Source organism: Balaenoptera physalus (assembly GCF_965194825.1).
Source record: "Balaenoptera physalus genome assembly, chromosome: 6".
NCBI classification, from domain to species: Eukaryota; Metazoa; Chordata; class Mammalia; order Artiodactyla; family Balaenopteridae; genus Balaenoptera; species Balaenoptera physalus.
The window spans coordinates 39457192-39475150 of record NC_138885.1 but is presented as its reverse complement, the minus strand read 5'-3'; the positions used below and the strand labels follow the sequence as shown (position 1 = coordinate 39475150).

Sequence of the window (17959 nt, the reverse complement as noted above, 5' to 3'; positions counted from 1 at the left end):
TATGGTCTGAAAACATTTCAAGTGACTATTGCTGAATACAAAATCCATTTACCTCAATGTTTCTCACACACACTTTGATAAACCTTTATTTTCTCCTGAGCTTTAGGCTTCAGAAATGTGCCAAGGTCTCCTCCAAACCAGCAATGATATCTGAGATTCCAGAGCTCCTGCTCATTGCCTCACGCATCCTTTTATATCCACTACAAATGCTTATGTAGTTAACATGAATTATGTACTCACAGCGGAATTCTAATTCTAAAATCTTATGTCTGATCCCATACGAAGTCAAGAGGGACAATGACCAGGAATTAAAGAGAAATCTTCAAATGAGATAACTTCAAACTGTACCATCATATGGAAAACTTTTTAAAATGGCTTTGTTTATTTTCCACACATAATTTGGAAAGCACCATACAGTCCAAGACATTAACATGGATAATTTTAAGCTCTAACTTAACGCAACTGGCTAACTAAATATGTACCTAACAGTTGCTGAAATTATGGTATGGTTCTTTGAATAATGACAGTTTTGAAAGCGTGCTCCTACTCAAAGTTGTCATGCTGTTTCTAGATTTGGGTTCCTAATAATTTAGATTTGGAAGATATAGTATCACATATAAAGAGTTTCCCTCTTTCTTGTCATGTGGGTGAATGTACATGTATATTTATGTATACATATGTATAATATTCTCTAATGCACACAAATATGTGTATATACACATATGGTCATCTGGCATATTTACTCATATACATATGTAGATAAGGAGATATTCCATAATCAGCCTTTCTCTACTTACTGAGTTCTCCTTAAGTTCAAAAAGCTAGGATATAACTACACTGATCTTTGGTCAGAGGGAAATTACAGAAAAAATGGTGATTCAGAAGATTCAGTGTAGGTAGACAGATGATGCAAGAAAGGTATTATAATTTACAAGACTTTGGGAAATTGTTTTTCTCTAATTCCAGAGATATCTACTTGTTCTTTCAGGAAGTTGAGACTCATGTCAACTCTGTGAGATATGCACGACACTTTTTCATAACCCCCTTTATTGAGGAATAATCAGGGTGAAAAAGGTTAAGAGATATGCTCAAGGTCACTATATTAAGTGGACAGACTGGTCCTTTTCATTTCAAATTCATTTCTTTTAGAATATTAGAAATAGATGTGACCTTGGAGGACATCTAATCCACATTCCACATTTCTAAATCTTTCTGGTGGTCTAAAAGTGTAGAAAGTTGCATAGTCTGTTGGTTTATGTTGAGCCAGCTATGCTGGTCACTCATATATCTTTTAATGTATGGAAATCAAATAGCCTACCAAGGTTTGGAGACACTTGACATTTCCCACTCTCAAAATCAATCACCAATCTGAACGCCATGGTTATTACTCAGAGATTCAGAGGTTTGCTGTAAGCAGAGACCATGACCTTGGAACAATTATTTTTTCAAAAGGCATTACCAACAATGACGCATGCAAAGCGCCCAGACTGCCCTCCAGTGCATGAATCCCTGGCCAGAAAATGGCTACGAATCTTCCATGAGTAGTATGAGTTTGGCTCAAATCTCATTTCAATGCATTTATATTTCATAAGCACTGTATTTAAACAGAGTTAAAATGAGCAAGTCAAAAAAAAATACTTACTTAAAGATTTCCTGTTCTCTGGTTTCTGTTCTTTTATATCACTATCATAGTGACTTAGTAGTTCAGTACTGGAGGATCTCTGAATTTTAAATAATTCCAGGTTTCTTGAAGGACTACTTGGATCCTTTGGCTGGAAGTGACAATTAGATGGGATAATTTTACAGGGAAGAAAAAATGCATTGAATAGTTCTGTGATCTATTTTTGCTGTTAGATTAAAGAGAAGTTTGAAATAAGATAATTATTTTGGAATAGGGCCCCTAAGCTAAGCTCAATTTTCAAATTTAATAATGATATATATATATATATACACACACACACACACACACACACACACACACACATATATATATATAACTTACTAAATGCTGTGTATACCCCAAGCACTCCATGCATTAACTCAATCATGACAGTAATCCTATGAAGTAGGTATTATTATTATTATCCTTATTTTCCAGACAAGGAGACTGAAGCCAAAAGAGATAAGTAATTTGCCTAAGGCCACACAGCTAGTAAATGATAGAACCTGGATTCAAACTTTCAAACCCAGGAAGTTTGACTCCAGAGTCCACTCTTAATGATAACAGCAATCTGTGTGCGTGTGTGTGTGTGTGTGTCTGTGTGTGTATGAACACTCATGTGTGCCTGGATAAGGGAACTATATTGATGATGGGGAAAAGTCAATTTGTTATTTTATGTTTTAAAGTTTTGATCCCAAAGTAGTATAACGGAAGTGTGTGATTAAATCGCAATAAAATTACACAAAAATGTTGCAGCTTTTGTATACCTTATTAAAAGCTCTCAAGAATATTTTCTTCTCAAGATTTTGCAAATATTAGTGTCCTAAAATAAGATGTTTGGTCGAGAAACAGTATAAAATGAGCAGTTTTAAATAATTTGACTCTTTTAAGAACATACTCTAAATGTGTGAATTTAGGGTAATTTCATGAAGTTCTAGATATGTCATTTTCATGAGAAGAACAATCTAGCTTAGCTGGAAGAACAATGAAAATCAATACAAAGGATTATTGTTTACTGGCATTATAACAGTGAGTATGGGCTTAAATACATTGATATTTATTTTCAAGAATATGTATTATAGATTGCATAAACTGAAAATGTGAAAATTCAGTAGTTATTAAGTTCCTGTGTGCTTTTTACAGCCTTCAGTGAATGAATGTCTGTGTTATTTCAGAAAAAAAATGAATGCACTGTGTTTTTGAAAGAGGAAATCAAATGACATTTAGTTCCACAAATCCTCTCTATTGAAAATGGTTTTCGTGGACTATTTAAACTTAAAATAACTTACTCTCAGTTCATAGGATCTACTTAAATGCATGTGTGCTTATGCCTAAGCAATAGATTTAAATGACTACATTCTAATTAATAAAGGTAACAGCCAAAACAAATACATACCAATCTGTCAATTGCATTTTTGATAGCGTTGAACCAATCCAATATGATGAAGTCAATATCTGACTGCAGAAGGAACTCATTTCCTGATACTGTTGTGATCTAAAAAAAAAAAATAATCGAGAGGTAAGCAAACCATATAAAATAAAATAATCTCTTACATTAAAAAATATATACTTTTTTAAAAAACACACTTTAATACACTCAGATATTTTCTTGTATTCCAGTAATTGTCTTTCTGGGAACGGGGAGACTAGGATCATTTTGAACTGGTCTCTATAAACGATTTTTTCATGTCGTAACAAATATATTATTGTTTTAATACTAGAACAATTAACTCAGAGTAGGTCTAAAGCTGAATTACTCCAACTCATGGAGAAAGCAAGCCAGGAAGTTCAGAATAATGCAGACAGTATCCACTTAAGTCAGAACCTCAGAAAAATGCACCCGGGTGTGTCAGAATTCATTCTGCACTTTTGGCTCTTTCCTGTTTGTCTCTTTCAAATCTAATAGTATCTCTATATTTGATTTCCTTTTATGGAGGGCACTAAAACAGATTATTTACCAAAGAGACTAATGCAGACTTTTCTAAAAGGTCATTCTAACGAATAACATTTGGCTATTTCTACTTTCCTATCATAAAGATCTATATGAAAGTAATAAAGGACCAATTTCCCCACAAAGGGAGTACATTAGAATAAAAGTTCATTTACATATTTGAACCTCTCATGGAGAGTACTTATCAAATGAACATTCCTGTTCCAGACTCTTAGGGCTGTTAAGTAGTTGGCAATATTTAGCATGCTACTATATGTTTTTCATTGCAGGGAATCTTTTACTCCCTGGAATTGTGAGAGAAGAATGTGACCCTATAGAAAATAGAGCAATGCTCTTGATTTCACACATAAAGGACTACTTAGACAAGAATTTGATTAGAGTGGGTGTGGACACGCTCTTCGTATTAGGCTATCAATCTGAACTGTGAAGATTTTCCCTTTGTATTCTTGACTTTTTGTTTCAACAGGAAGATGAACATTTCCCAACTACTGTCACACATCAAGCAAGGTTTCAGAGGTTTAGAGGACTGACATTTCAAAATACTCAGTCAGGAGCAAGTCACCTCTTCTCAGCCTTACTTCCTCTAAATAGGAGGTAAATGCTGATATGTGGCACAAGTTCAGAAAATCACAAATGATGCTACAAAATGTCTCTGTAATTCTATCATTAAAGTGACAATTATTACCCCAAATAGCTCACTCTGAAGGTTTCAGTGATTCTTATGGCAACATTTAATGACAATAATCCTGGCGTTTTAAAGCAATCTTTGATTACACACATACATATATATTAATTTGCATTGATTTTTAGAAGAAACTATTTAGAGATGCAACATTACTCAGTGCTGCAATGCAACCATTCTTGAGTGAGCTGGATTCCAACTTTTTACAATTTAAGAAAAGGAACTATTCAAAGTACATGCAAATTATGAGAAGTGAAAGATTAGAAAATAAGAGGAATTTAATTATCCACACTAGCATTTGACAGATTACCAGGGCCTATCACTCTTTTTTTAAGTAAAATTGCGTGTAAGATTCGGGATGGCTCAAAATAGCTTCCAAATAGTCCTCTGTTTTATGTATCTAGTAAAAGACAGTTAAGCTGATGTTTGCTTAATTATCTGAACACCCTTACAATGTTCTTTACTTACATAAAGTTCCAAATATTTACTTTATAAAGTGTTGCCACAGAAATAGGAATCTAAAAATATAAGGTCACTTCTAACTAACACAAGAAAACTAGTAATGTCCTTGACCTCTACCTTCATCCTAATCTAAAGGTAAATATTTTGATTAAAAATGTATTATATAACGTTACAATTTGTTAACATACACAAAGAAAAATCAATTAGCCCAAATGCAGTGTACAATCTATTTCTCTGCCATTATAAATAAACCATTACTAAAATTATGAAAAGGAACATTTTCAAAGTACCAGAAACAAACATATTCTGAGGGTTTAGGAAAGAGCCAATATGGTTCAGTTTTCAGTCTAGTAAATTCAAACAGTGATAAAATGTAAGTACTTCAGCAGTGCATTTGCATTTTTGGTGCATGCTACGCAATGCAAAGGGGATCTTTACTGCTAACACAACCAAGAGCAAAATGTACTTTAAAAGTTTATTTGTCCAAATATATTACTGCATTAATTGTACATAATCAGTGATTTATGAATTCATTTTGAGAAGCTGGATCAGAGAATTATGTGAATGCAATTCATTCAAAACATACTATCAGAAAGATACAGTTTACATCCTTTCCTTGGTCTTCCCACTAATCTTTCAAGTTACTAGGCAGTCTGGAGAAGTCTGCTACTGCTCTCTACAGTTTAAATGCATCCACTTCTTAATTACAGTCAGTAATTGACTTTGTTCTGCTCCATTCCAATCACTCACAGGAAAGCAGTTTCAAAGTCTTTGGCTGGTAAAACACATTTAATTCAGGATTCTCAATCCACTTTTTTAACCTTACCTCTTTAGGTTTTCTGATAAATGGTTTGCTGAATCATACTTGCACTTTGAACAATCAAATTTTCAACACTCTTAGAAAAAAAGATATCAGTGAATGTTAGCTTTGACTAAACCGTTTGATTGAACATCTCCTGATGACACTATAGAGTGATAGAGAACTGATAACAGACATAAAAGATTTGATATTCAGCCAGGCTAATGTATTCTTTCTGTATCATGCTTTGTCTAAGTGACAGATGCTGGAATAAGGTAGATGAAGGAAGAACTTACAGAAAAGATGGGTTTAGGCAAGAGCTGTTGGTCTCCACTTTGCTTCAAAGCCTACTTTAGACAAATGCCTCTTGAAGTCCCTTATCTCCACTAAGTTGTATTTTGAAGGGATATATCCTGGCACCAAAGCCGTCTCAATGAAATTTTCTGGTGTTGTCAAGAATACATATATTTAAATACCTGTCAGGAAACTTGCCTGAAACTTTTTCTCACTAAATAATGACCATCTGAATTCTTGCTGGTAATAAGTGTATGCCTAAGAAATTATATAAGCATATCCACTGGGCAACACGCAGAATAGACATATTCCTCAAGACTCCGGTGTTGATTCTGCAATAGTTTCCCTGGGCTAGGGACATAACTTAGTCTGTGTCCTTGTTAGGGCTCCTCTGAAGATGAAAGCAGGTACATCCCAGCTCCAAACTCCACTGATTAGAGACAAGGAGAGAAGAAATTTGTTTTCTAACCTTTAATTAACAAATGGAGTATAGTTATGCTAATTTAAAGCTGCTTAAAGGACTTTTAATGAGTAGGGTTTATGTTTAAGTATTGCCCTTTTCAATATTGTCAATTAAGTACTGCTCTTGTCAAAATGCATTCTGGCGGTTAGTCTTTCCCCTGTTGGATGTTCATTTAAATGAGAAATTAATATGTAGGATGGTATTTATATTATTAACATTTTCCATACTTTGGTTTACCAGAATAGAAACAAAAAATTTTCAGAACATCACTTTTTTTTTTTTCCTGATTGTAAGACATTAAATTTACTGTGGAGAATTTAGAAAAACTAAAGATAATGAAAAAACAAATTAAAACTATTCACAGCTCCATAGAGGAAGCATTATAGACATATTACTTTAGTTATTTTTCAGTCTTTTATAAATAATAACCAAACGTATGTGATAATGATCAATGAACAACTTTACGTTATAGATACCTCATCAGTAAAACATATTTGATGGATAAATATTGTCGGCTACTTCCATTCCAGTTGACCTCAAATGAATGTTGGGAGACTATCAAAGGTGCTAGAGTTAACAAGTGACGTGTGTTCCCCTCTTTGATAGTAACAATTTTCCTACTGCAGAATAAACCCCACAAATAATTCTTAGTTCAGGAGAATGAGAGGATGTATTTCTCACCGAACATCCCCCTAATCATCAATAAGGACTGATTAAACATCTATTAAGTTCAAGGCGCATTGTTAGAAGCTAAGAATACACAACCCTCACCCTCAAGAGCTCACAATCTGTTTGGATAAATAGGACATATGAGTATAAGGATAAATAACAATAGAAAATGGCTTATACTAAGTCCCAATGTGAGTGGCACAGACAATGCTCATGTCAAGATTTCAGAGGAGGGAGTAATTACTGCAGACACATTTGTATCATGGAATTATATATAAACTGTTGGTCATGATATGTTATTCTTTAGAGGTTGACTTTATCAGAACTTTAGTATATTAAGGATATGAATACTACCACTTGGTATGCAAAGTGATATCAGCTTTAATGATCTCAAAGCACATATTAAACATTCTTCAAATGCAGTTTTCTTCCACTATCATAAAGTAATTTTGCAAATGAAGAAGATGAAGCAAATGAGGAAAATGAGAATGCCATTCTATCAAATTGGCATCACTTTAAATGACAGAATTAAGAGATTACAAAGATCTTGATTTCTAGTTCACTAGTTCTTAGCAAACAGTTGTATACAGTCAAGGACTCTGTGCATATGGGAAAAGGACCATGAAGATTTGGTTTCAGTTGTGAAATTTGGAATATAGATCTTAGACAAAAGTTGCTTGTTTCTTTACTGTTATGCTAAAGATAGCACAATTTTAAAAGATCAACCAATACTGTTTCTCAGATGTTTTCTTTCTTTTTTTTTTTTCCCTCAAAAACAGCTACTATCCTGCTACAAAAAAATATATATATATATATCTAAAACAGAATTGGGGCCCCCAAAAAACTCTTTGAGATTCTAGAAAGAACTAAAACAATGCTATGTTTGAACTAAATATCTTTCACATTTTGCTTAGGATCAAACTTTGACGAGTCTAAGGAGGGTTTATTCCATCTTAATAAAGTTGAAACTGTATATAGGAAATGTGTAATAAAATATGCCAGATATCCAAAGAGCCCTGAAAAATGTTAAATCGTGTGGCTACAGAGATTCTACAAGTAAGCAGATTACCCATTTAAGAGGAATGGAATTTAATTGCTACTATATTTGGAGACACTTTGGACTTCTTGATGAAATCATTATATTTAAATTAAATTAAGTAGATATAAAAAGTTATGTCAAGCTATAGCAAATTCATTTGAAGTGAAAACAAATTTTTTTTATTAATTTTGGTTGTATCTTTATTTAATTCTAATAGCATAAGAGATATATATATCTTGGCCACATCATAGTGAGATGTCAAGACCTAAAATTGAACCAATAATGCTTTGAAAAAACCCCTCAGATTAACATTATTTTTTCATCTTGCATCACGCTCCACATTTGATATGGAGGTTGTCATGGTTATACTAATAGTTAAGTTACTTGGTCTCAAAGGTGTTTATGACCACCAAAGAAATTACACTATCAAGCTGCATGTCTGTCTCAAATTACAATCTGGTTTGAGTAACTCCTAACATTTTTCTTAACATGTCGAGCAAAGTTAACATAAAACTGAGGGTAAAATATCAGTTAGAAGTAAAAGGTCTTCAATTTGTCTTTCCAAAAATGTTACTTGTTAAAACATTTTGTGAGAAAGTATCTGCCTTGTGTTCCCAATGTTGCTAGATGTTAAGTAAATATATGCTGATTAGAAAAAAAAGTTGCTTTGGCAACTCTCTTATTAAAATGCATTTGTAACCCCCATCTGTCATGAAAGTTTTAAAAAGTTTGTTTACTTTGGATAGCAGCCTTATCCTAGCAAACAATGATAGCAGTCTTCAGAAGTCGGGTGAGGAACAAGCCACTAGGGATCCGTTTTCGTTTTAATTGGCACACACAAACACTTTTCTGGTCTGTCAAGAAGATCAAGCTAATATGCGTGGAGGGTGCTATATTCTCAGCTTTGGGGACCAGTAAAGCTCCCTTGATTTAAGTAATTTAAATGATAGACTGCAAAAACTTTGCAAGTCAGAAAAGTGTTTTATACTTTCTTAGGGAATATTTGTTTTAAGCAACGGAGAATGTCCTACATATCTAAAGATGTTGAACCTTATGTTATAATTACCCTGTTTCTTCTGACTCCGAGAAATGTTCTAAAATCCACACGCTACTAAATAAGCCTGGCCACCAAAGGATCCTGCGTATCCACAGCTCCCCTTGTGTTAACAAACGTGCGTTCATTAGTTTCGAGAGGTTTATTGGATATGTTTTCAATGTGTTTGGGGTTGATTGATTTGCCTGTACATTTATTGTACCCTCAGTGGTGTCATCATATCAAAATAACCTGCTCGTGTAAGCAATTTCTTATTTAATGGAAAGTAAACAAATGTTGGGCAACATACACGACAGGTTTTAAGCGTGTTCTGAAATCTAAGGTTTAAGGTCAAACTTTCAAGAAACAGCGCTTTTTAACTGAAATTGAGCTGTACCTTTGACACTCAAATAATTTGGTCCCTGCACTCTTACAACACAGATTTGTTCTGCGTAATAAAACTGGTCCTGTAGTGAACATTCACACCCTGAATCACTTGCCCACTCTACCTTTCTGTTTATGAATGAAATACCCAAACCCAAACAAAGGAAACAAACAAAAACTCGTGTTCATTCTTTTACCTGTAGTAAAATATTTTAACTACTGAGAAACAGTCTTCTCAATATTCATGAAAGAATACTATCCAAGTAATTAGTAGATAGTTTAGCAGTTTCTACACGTTTGCAGTCAGCTACACCAAAACTTTTGCCTGTGGTGCTCATATGAAAAATGACTGAAAAAGTGACTAATCGAAGCAGTTGGTGTATAAAGATATCAGCTTAGAGTTTTATTGCTGTTAATGTTAATTTTTAAACTCGGGGGGAGCAATTGCCTCTAGGTAAACTCATCATCCCAGGGCTCGTGTTCGCTGGTACCCACCACTCAATCCCTGCCAACCACAGATAAGCTTCTAGCTTGAGCAATGTTCACTGTGCAAAATTACTCATTTAGTCACATGACATTTGGGAATCTGCTGCCCCCACTATTTGCAAATTGGAATGGTTTTCACTATTTCTGTGTTGACTTAAGAAATGCCCATTTTAAAGTTTTTTACCAAATATAAAAGTATAACAAACACAAAATTTCCCTTTTCCCAAGGTATACCAAATTGTTGTCTATAGTTCAATTTTTTTGACTCATGGATAAACGTTATATGTGTTTATATTTTAATGAAAAGTCATGTATACTGTTATGTAATTTTAATGTATTTAACTATGTATACTACCATCATCTTCCACATGGATTTAATGACAATATCTTTTTGTCTCCCCACCATCTCATCTATGGTTTCCCTTCCAATCCATGCTCCATATTGTAGCCATAGTGATCTTTCTGAAATTCGGATCTGATCATCCCATTCCTCTGCTTGATATCATTCTGAGATTCCCCACAGCTGTACACTGCAGTGCAAATAAATCCTTTAATTCAGGCTGACAGACCCTGTGTGCTCTGCCACCTACCTGCTCTGCAGCCCCCCTGTTCCACATTTTTCTCTGCACCTCTACAATCCAGCCATATTGATTTTTTTCTTTTTTTTTTTTTTTTGTCCAGCTGTCCCATACTAATTCTTATTTCTTCCCTCAGAGTAGGCTGTTTCCCTTGTGCAGAACCTTGTGCCTTCCTCTATGATATTATTCAAATCAATTTAGATGTCACCTTTTCAGGAAAGCGTTCTCTGAAATAGATGTTCCTCCTAAGTGCTTCTATGATATCATGCTTCTATGATATCCTGCTTCTATTTCATCAGAGGCCATATTGGTCTCCATTGCAGTTCCTTATTGACTTCTCTATTCCCCCCACTACACTACAATTACTCTGAAGCCAAGGGCAATTGTCTATCCAGTATGTGGCTGCACAACCCACACCTAAGGGGCACTAAGTAAATAATATATAGGGAAGCTTTATCTACCTTATACGTTTCAGTGAATGCATTACATCCTATTGTTTGATATGCCATAGCATACAGTATTTAACTCATCCTCCATTGTAATAGAATTTTGAAAGTTAAAATACCATTGTGTACTGTCAGGCAACGTAAGTAGTTTATTTGGATATCTACTGATAACACTTTTTATCAGAGTAGAGTAGGCAATCCATTTTGAAGACTGGGAACAACAATCTGAAACTATGTTTTCCCATCAGTCAATAAGCCCTAGACTTCAGACAATAGGATTAAACGTGGAGGGAGTCAGGAAGCACCAAGAGTTGGTCTGTATTTCAATGCATATTGCTAGAATAGAATGTTCTTGATTATATTCCAAAGCATGTGTTTTGCAGGGGTAATCTATACTAGATCATCCAAGAATCTCGCCCTATGTGTAGATCTTTCTAATTGAGCGTTGACAATACTCAAAACTGGATACAGTTGAAGATTTTCGAGAGTTAATCCTAAGGTTAATGGGTCAAGCCTTTAGAGAACCTCAGTGATGCAAAAGTGCTCATTGCTGGTCCATCAGTGTTGCAGCCATTATGTTCAGTAAAGCATTATTAACATTAATAAACAAGCAAACTTTTTATTTAGAAGTATTAGCTAATTTAAGATACAGTAACTTAAGTAGAAACAGGTATTGTTGTCCCTAGTTTGTTACTCACACATGTCTTCTGTTAATAAGTGCTGAGATTGCACAACAAGAATAAAAGATGTTGAAATATGTATCTTTATGCTATTGTAACATATTTGGCCATGATTATGAGTGTTTATAAAACATTCAAGAATTGTTCCATGTCTACTTACATTAATGAGAACACCTGTTAACGTGAGTGCTGTACAGACTTATTTTGCAGTAGATTCAGGTTTTTGCATACTGTACATCACTTTTTGAAACAATTAGGTGCTTACAGAGAAATATAGCTGAGCAAAAAACAGCAGCTTGAATGCCTTCCGGCTCAAGATAATTCAACTCCAGGTTTCAATGAAAAACAGAAATCTGCTGAATTACAAGACTGCCAGTTAGAAATGAATGTAGGTGTATTTTATATTTTTTACATTCAGAGAACAGAAGATACATATAAAAATCTGTGCTTTAATCTTCAAGTAAAATTACAGCCAACTGAGACAGTTTCCAGACAAGGATGCCAACAAGAGAGAGATGGCAATGCCATCACAATGTTGATTCTCCATCATCTTGGGGACCTCTCTAAAGATGGACTCTTTACCAGTCTGAGAAAGCTGGATGATTCCCACAGGTCTTTTGACTGAATGAGAAAATTTGCAGACTATTGCTCACTTTGTTTTGTTTATAATGCTTTGCCATAGAGCCCTTTCTATGTGATGCCAGAACTAAAAGGAGGGAAGGAGCTGAGGACTCCCTCTGAGTCAGTCATTTCCGGGCCGCTGCTCCCAGCACAACAAAAGCCTACCAACTTAGAAAACGTACTGTGATTTCCTTGCAGAAGCCAGTGAGACTGCCTTATTCATAACTCAGAGAAAATAGATGCAACTTTGGTAGGTCCCACTCTGTCTGCCACTTCTCATAGGATGTTAAAACTTCTGCGATTTAAATATTTTCAGTTATCGAAAGGGGAGCACTTGCACAAATCTGTAGATTCACAGCCTCGATTATCATCATTATATTTAAGAAGTGCAATATTTACATCAAAATGACTCAGTTGGTGATATATTCTAAAGATAAATGTGTATTTATGATCTGAAGAAGTGTGATTTATAACTACTTTGTCAGACGTAAACAGAGCGCCTCTGTGCTGTTCTAGTAAACACCGATTACCCAGGCACAGATGAACTATTCTCACAGAATTAATGCCACTTTAACCTGGGAAATGAGGGAACTGAGAATTACCCGGGAGAATGTGTAGATCACAAGAACGAAGGGTATCTATTTCCTTCTCTGATGTCACACTACATGGTCTGGGCAGAATAACAAATACTCAATGAGGATTTGGGGATCAACTAGTGAATTTTTATTGTCTGGAATCCAAACTTCCTAATCCAAGAAGTAAAGTTAACACTATAGCAAAACCTTACTTTTGGTTTCTGAAAATTTTGAAATTGTATTTAACCAAGAGCTTGACAATCTAGATTTTGGCCTTTATAAAACAGAATCATTATTCACTAAGGATAATAGACTAAGCATATGTGTAATTAGGAAGTTCATGAATGAGAAGAAATTTCTCTTTCCCCATGAATTATAGGTTTAAATAAGTTGAAAATGATGAAACTTTCCCTGAAAATGAGCAAAAGTGATAATTCTGCTTTTGGGAGAAAATCACTGTTTATTCAAAAGGGTTCTCTTTAAACAAACATGTAAAAGTATCTGACATTTCTAAAACTATAATTTAGTGGCATAATGTATATATAATACAATAGCAGATATATCATTTGATGTCACTTTTTAAAAAATAAACCACTCATGACTTTATAATAGACAATGACATCTGTCAATTGAAAAACAGGCCAGTAATGGGGACATCTGACATCTGGAATGACACATTACTTATGCCACATGTGTGCAGAAAAACTTTAACACTCCTTAATTTCCAAAACAAAACTATATTTGTGTTAGAAATAGCACCATTTTAAAATGCTAGATTTTTAAAAAATATATATTGATTGCATTATCAGTAGAGTGACCATATAATTTATTGCCTAAACTGTGACAATTTTGAAGGCAAAAGAAGCACTACTAGTAATGGCACCAGGACCACAGGCCCATGTACTTTGTGTATATTGGGACATATAGATCACTATTTATCACATACAACACTGGAGAGCCATTCAGCAACCACTGATCATTATATGCCTAGTGAACACCTATTAGCGTTCAATTCTAGGAATGATGAGGTATTCCAAAAAAAAGTTAACAGTGACCCTTGCTCTTAACAAGCTTATAATCTAGGGTGACATACAAAACCAACATGGAAAAACAACTAGAAAGCAATAATTAATCATGATCCAAGATGGGACATATGTACTAACTTTTAAGGAACTAACCAAAGTTTCTCTAAGGGTAAACTTGCATTTCAGGGAAGAATGTTGGAGAAGGTTCTTACAAGGACAGATGAGATTTAGTAAAAGAAAAGGAGGGGAAAGAGAATAACACAGGTGACAGGAGCAGAATGTATGATGGCTTAGAGGCAGGATAGAAGATGGCATCTCTAGAGGACATTAAGAACCTATTTCTAAGTGCTCTTTGTGGGCTATTCTCCCTTCACTCATCCTTTAACTGGAGGTGTTTATCAGCATTCTCTCATAAGCCATGATTCTTCTCACTTAGAGACATGCTCCTGAATGACATTACCCACTTTGTTATCTGTTTAAATCAGAATTATAAACTAATGAATCCTTAATTACTATCTCTATTTCAGACATCTTTCTTGATATCTATTTTAATTCAAGCCACTGTTATTCCCTGTCTGATCTCCCTACTGCTGATTTGTGTTGCTACAATCCAATCTCTACATCTACTCATTAGTGAATTCCTAATTTGGCTGATATCAGAATTGTCCTTCAAGGTCTTTATAAAAAGTACTGATTCTCATGCTCACAGGGACCTAAGGATCAGACCCTTGGAGTAGGGATTAGGAATCTCTTTGTTTACTGAGTTCCACGCATGGTTTGGAAGTTACTCTGTGTTGGCGCCTGCCACTCCAGACTATAGACAGATGATCCATCCAAACCCATGTCGGTCACCTGTCACTTAAAAGTCACTGACTGGATCCATATTGTCCTCAAGATAAAACCCAAATTCTTTAATATGGATTACCAAGCACTTCATGATTTCTCTTTCTGTCTCTAACCTTTCTCTTCAAGTCCTCTACTGTCTCTAACCTTTCTCTTCAAGTCCTCTATATCTTAACCGCATAACTTTGAGCAAGTTTCTTATAGTAGAATCTTTGTGTTTCCGTATCCTCACCTATAAGCTGAGGAAAATAATAATACTTACCTCATAGGACCAGTGTGTAGGGTATATAAAATATAATTCAGGAAAATAATTTAGCATAGTATCTGTCACATAGTAAGTCCTTGAAACTGTCGTGGTTGTTATTATTTGATTGACTGAGTCATTGATTGTCTCTTGGATTTTTGCAAACTCCCCTCTTTATTCAGGAAACTACTCAGACATCACCTATTTAGGAAAGGCTCTTCTAACCTATGGAGGTCAAAAAGGAAGTGTCCCTTCAGTAGCCTGTATTTACTCCACCATTGAGTTCATCTCACTACTGTAAGTACCTAATTTCTTGTTCCACCCTTGCGACACTTTAAACTCACTGATGACAAAGACCATGTGTCCTGAGCACACAGCCGAGCACCATGGGCCCTCAAAAGGGTTATGGAAGGAATGATGGCTCAGTTGAGTTAGGTTACTACTGTAGAGTTGTGATATTCAGATGACTAAAGGCCTTAAAATTTAGAAAACGTAAGTTTGATTTGATACGTTAGGCAAGAGGAAAACAGCACTAGATTCCTGAGCAGATATATCAGTAGAGCCATACCATAGTGTCAGAGGAGTGGGGGCATCTGAAAGCTGGGTCTGTATTGCAACTTCCCTATCAGCATGGCACTGCCTTCTACGTTTGTGACAATGTAGCTCTTCTGAAAGGTGTACAGTGCCTCTTCCATGGTCTCCTGGACTTTCCAAGGCTCTTGCTGGTTTTCAGTCTTTTGTCCCTCCTTTCCGCAGAGCTCAAGTAGTTTGTTTCTCTGCCTGTGATTTTAGACGCTAGGCTTCTGAGACGCTTGGCGTTGGATTCAGACCTTTAGCTCACTCCTAGGTGGCTTGACATGATCTCAGACCCTGATAGTTTAGAATGCACACAGTTCTCAATATCCTGTCTTTGCTGAAACTCAGTTCTGTAGCTTTACCCTTATCTTGTTTCTTGGCTTCTGATTCCCTATTCTGATGGCTTACATTGTGCACCAGACCCTCTCAGCTGGCAGGAGTGCTTTTTGCTAGTATCCCTTTCAGGAACTGGGGCTCTGCTGAGCATCTCCTTGATCCTCACTGCCCACCCCCCTTCCTCAACTCCACCTTCCACCTGTCTCATCCACCTAAGTTACTAGACATGTCATCAAACAATAATCCTTACTTGCATTCAAGGCAGATGGTCATACGAGTACCCAAAAATGAGCCATTTCTGGGTATTCATTGATTATCCAATTGGCCTATTAAATATTCTTGTTATTTCAAGTTGGAACTCACACTCTGACTCTAACAGCTTGGACTGTATTCTGTTATCTTAGTTTTTGGTTCTGTATTATGTCCAGCAGACACACTTCCTTCCAATATTATCAACTCAAACTTTTCCCTAGCACCTGTCTCAACTATAGTTTTTTGCTGGCTTCATCAAGATGGTTCTATTGCCATCAACCAGATTACTCCTAATCCTAAGAAATAGTCCCTATCCCTGAATGATATTATAAGTAAGTATCATCAACACAGTGAGTTCCTCCCTTAGTTTTTGTGGCTCACTATGAACTATTGTGAGATTTATCATTTTCTAGGATCCTGAGGAGTGGGACATTAGGAACACTTTCCCATCACTGGAACCAGTATCTATCTGGCTTGTAATTTGCTACTCTTGATGAATGGTTCATGGCATTAGATCCACATCTTACTGAGTTTCATCCACAAAGTTTTCTAAAAATGTTTGAGATTTACATTTATAAGTAGCTTGTGAATTTATCTGAAAGCTGATGAGGGAGGCATTGAGGGGGAGAATTTATTCCAAAGTTAAAAGAAGCCACTGCCCAGGAGGTATAGTCTGGTCATGGCTTTCAAACTTTTCTGGCCATGATCCATGGTAAGATATATATTTTACATTGGCAACTAGTACCTCTTCCTTCACTCACTCTCTCTCTTTTTCTCTTTCTTAGATGCACACACACAATTCTACCTATCTATCTATCTAGCCATCCATTATTCTGTATATAATATTCAATATATATACTGTGTACATATGTTTGTGTATATGTTTGTGAATATATGCATAGCTTATTAATTGAAACAAAAGTTTCATAAAATAATAGTTACCCTTACTATATGTAATGTAGTCTGATATTTTTATTCTGCTCCATTCTTTCTTTAATTGATTTCGTTAAAAAATATAGTCTCAACTCACTAAATTGATTTCGTGATCCACTCAAGGGTCTTGAATGCTATTTGAAAAACACTGGCCTAGGGAGTAATGCAGAATCCAGTCTTCAAGTCCTGCTTCTTGGCTTTGTCTCTCTTTCTGCTGGTTTATAAGATGCTTCAAAATGTTTCCAAATATAATTTAACAGTTGGATATTTAACCCTACAGAAAGACTCCAGAATATTTGTCACATTTTTGACAATTAGGCCTGGTTGATCAATAACCCTACAGGGGGGATTCTGCTCTGATAAATCATTTCCTGCCTTTTGAAAGTAGAATTAGGATGTGGCTCTTTGGAATTTGGCTTAAACCCTGGCTTTTCTAAATATACCTTAAAGCACTAGTTTCTTCATAAAAGAAGAAACAAAGACTTGACGGTAATGCGCTGTTTGGAATACATTTGAGATACCTCACCATGATCTGAAGAGGGAAAAACCAAAGAAGTTAAAAGCCTGGCAAGCTATCAGAGGCAGAGATGGTAGCTATTTGTTTTTAAGGCCCTTGTATCGAAACAATGAGCGCACGCCACGTTCATCCTGCAGCACCATGATACGAGGTCTGGGAGTAGTTATTAGCATGTGTCTGTGTGATGGGAGAGTGAAAGCTAAACATTTTAATAGTGTTATGGCCTCTCCTTCTCAAGTTCCCATTAATGCAAATACAGCACATGTGGTTTAAGCCCCAAGAGCCTTGTAGGACACAAATCACAGATGTGGAATAAACATTATCAGATAATATGACTCCATGGTCTTCTTGCCATCAACAGATGCCCTTATGCTCCCATAATGTCAGGCCGATACCTGATATGCTATATTG

General features: G+C 35.5%; 1 protein-coding gene across 3 annotated transcripts in view; it reads right to left on the bottom strand.

Annotated features, from left to right (window-relative positions):
• ARHGAP15 (Rho GTPase activating protein 15) overlaps window positions 1-17959 on the bottom strand; it is a 618973-nt gene that overhangs the window by 302175 nt on the left and 298839 nt on the right. For all 3 annotated transcript variants that reach the window (XM_082465102.1, XM_082465104.1, XM_082465103.1), the window contains 2 exons: window positions 3057-3155; window positions 1643-1772 (listed from right to left, as the gene is read on the bottom strand). In XM_082465102.1, the coding sequence (XP_082321228.1) occupies window positions 1643-1772; window positions 3057-3155 (229 nt within the window). The remainder of the gene's footprint in view (window positions 1-1642; window positions 1773-3056; window positions 3156-17959) is intronic.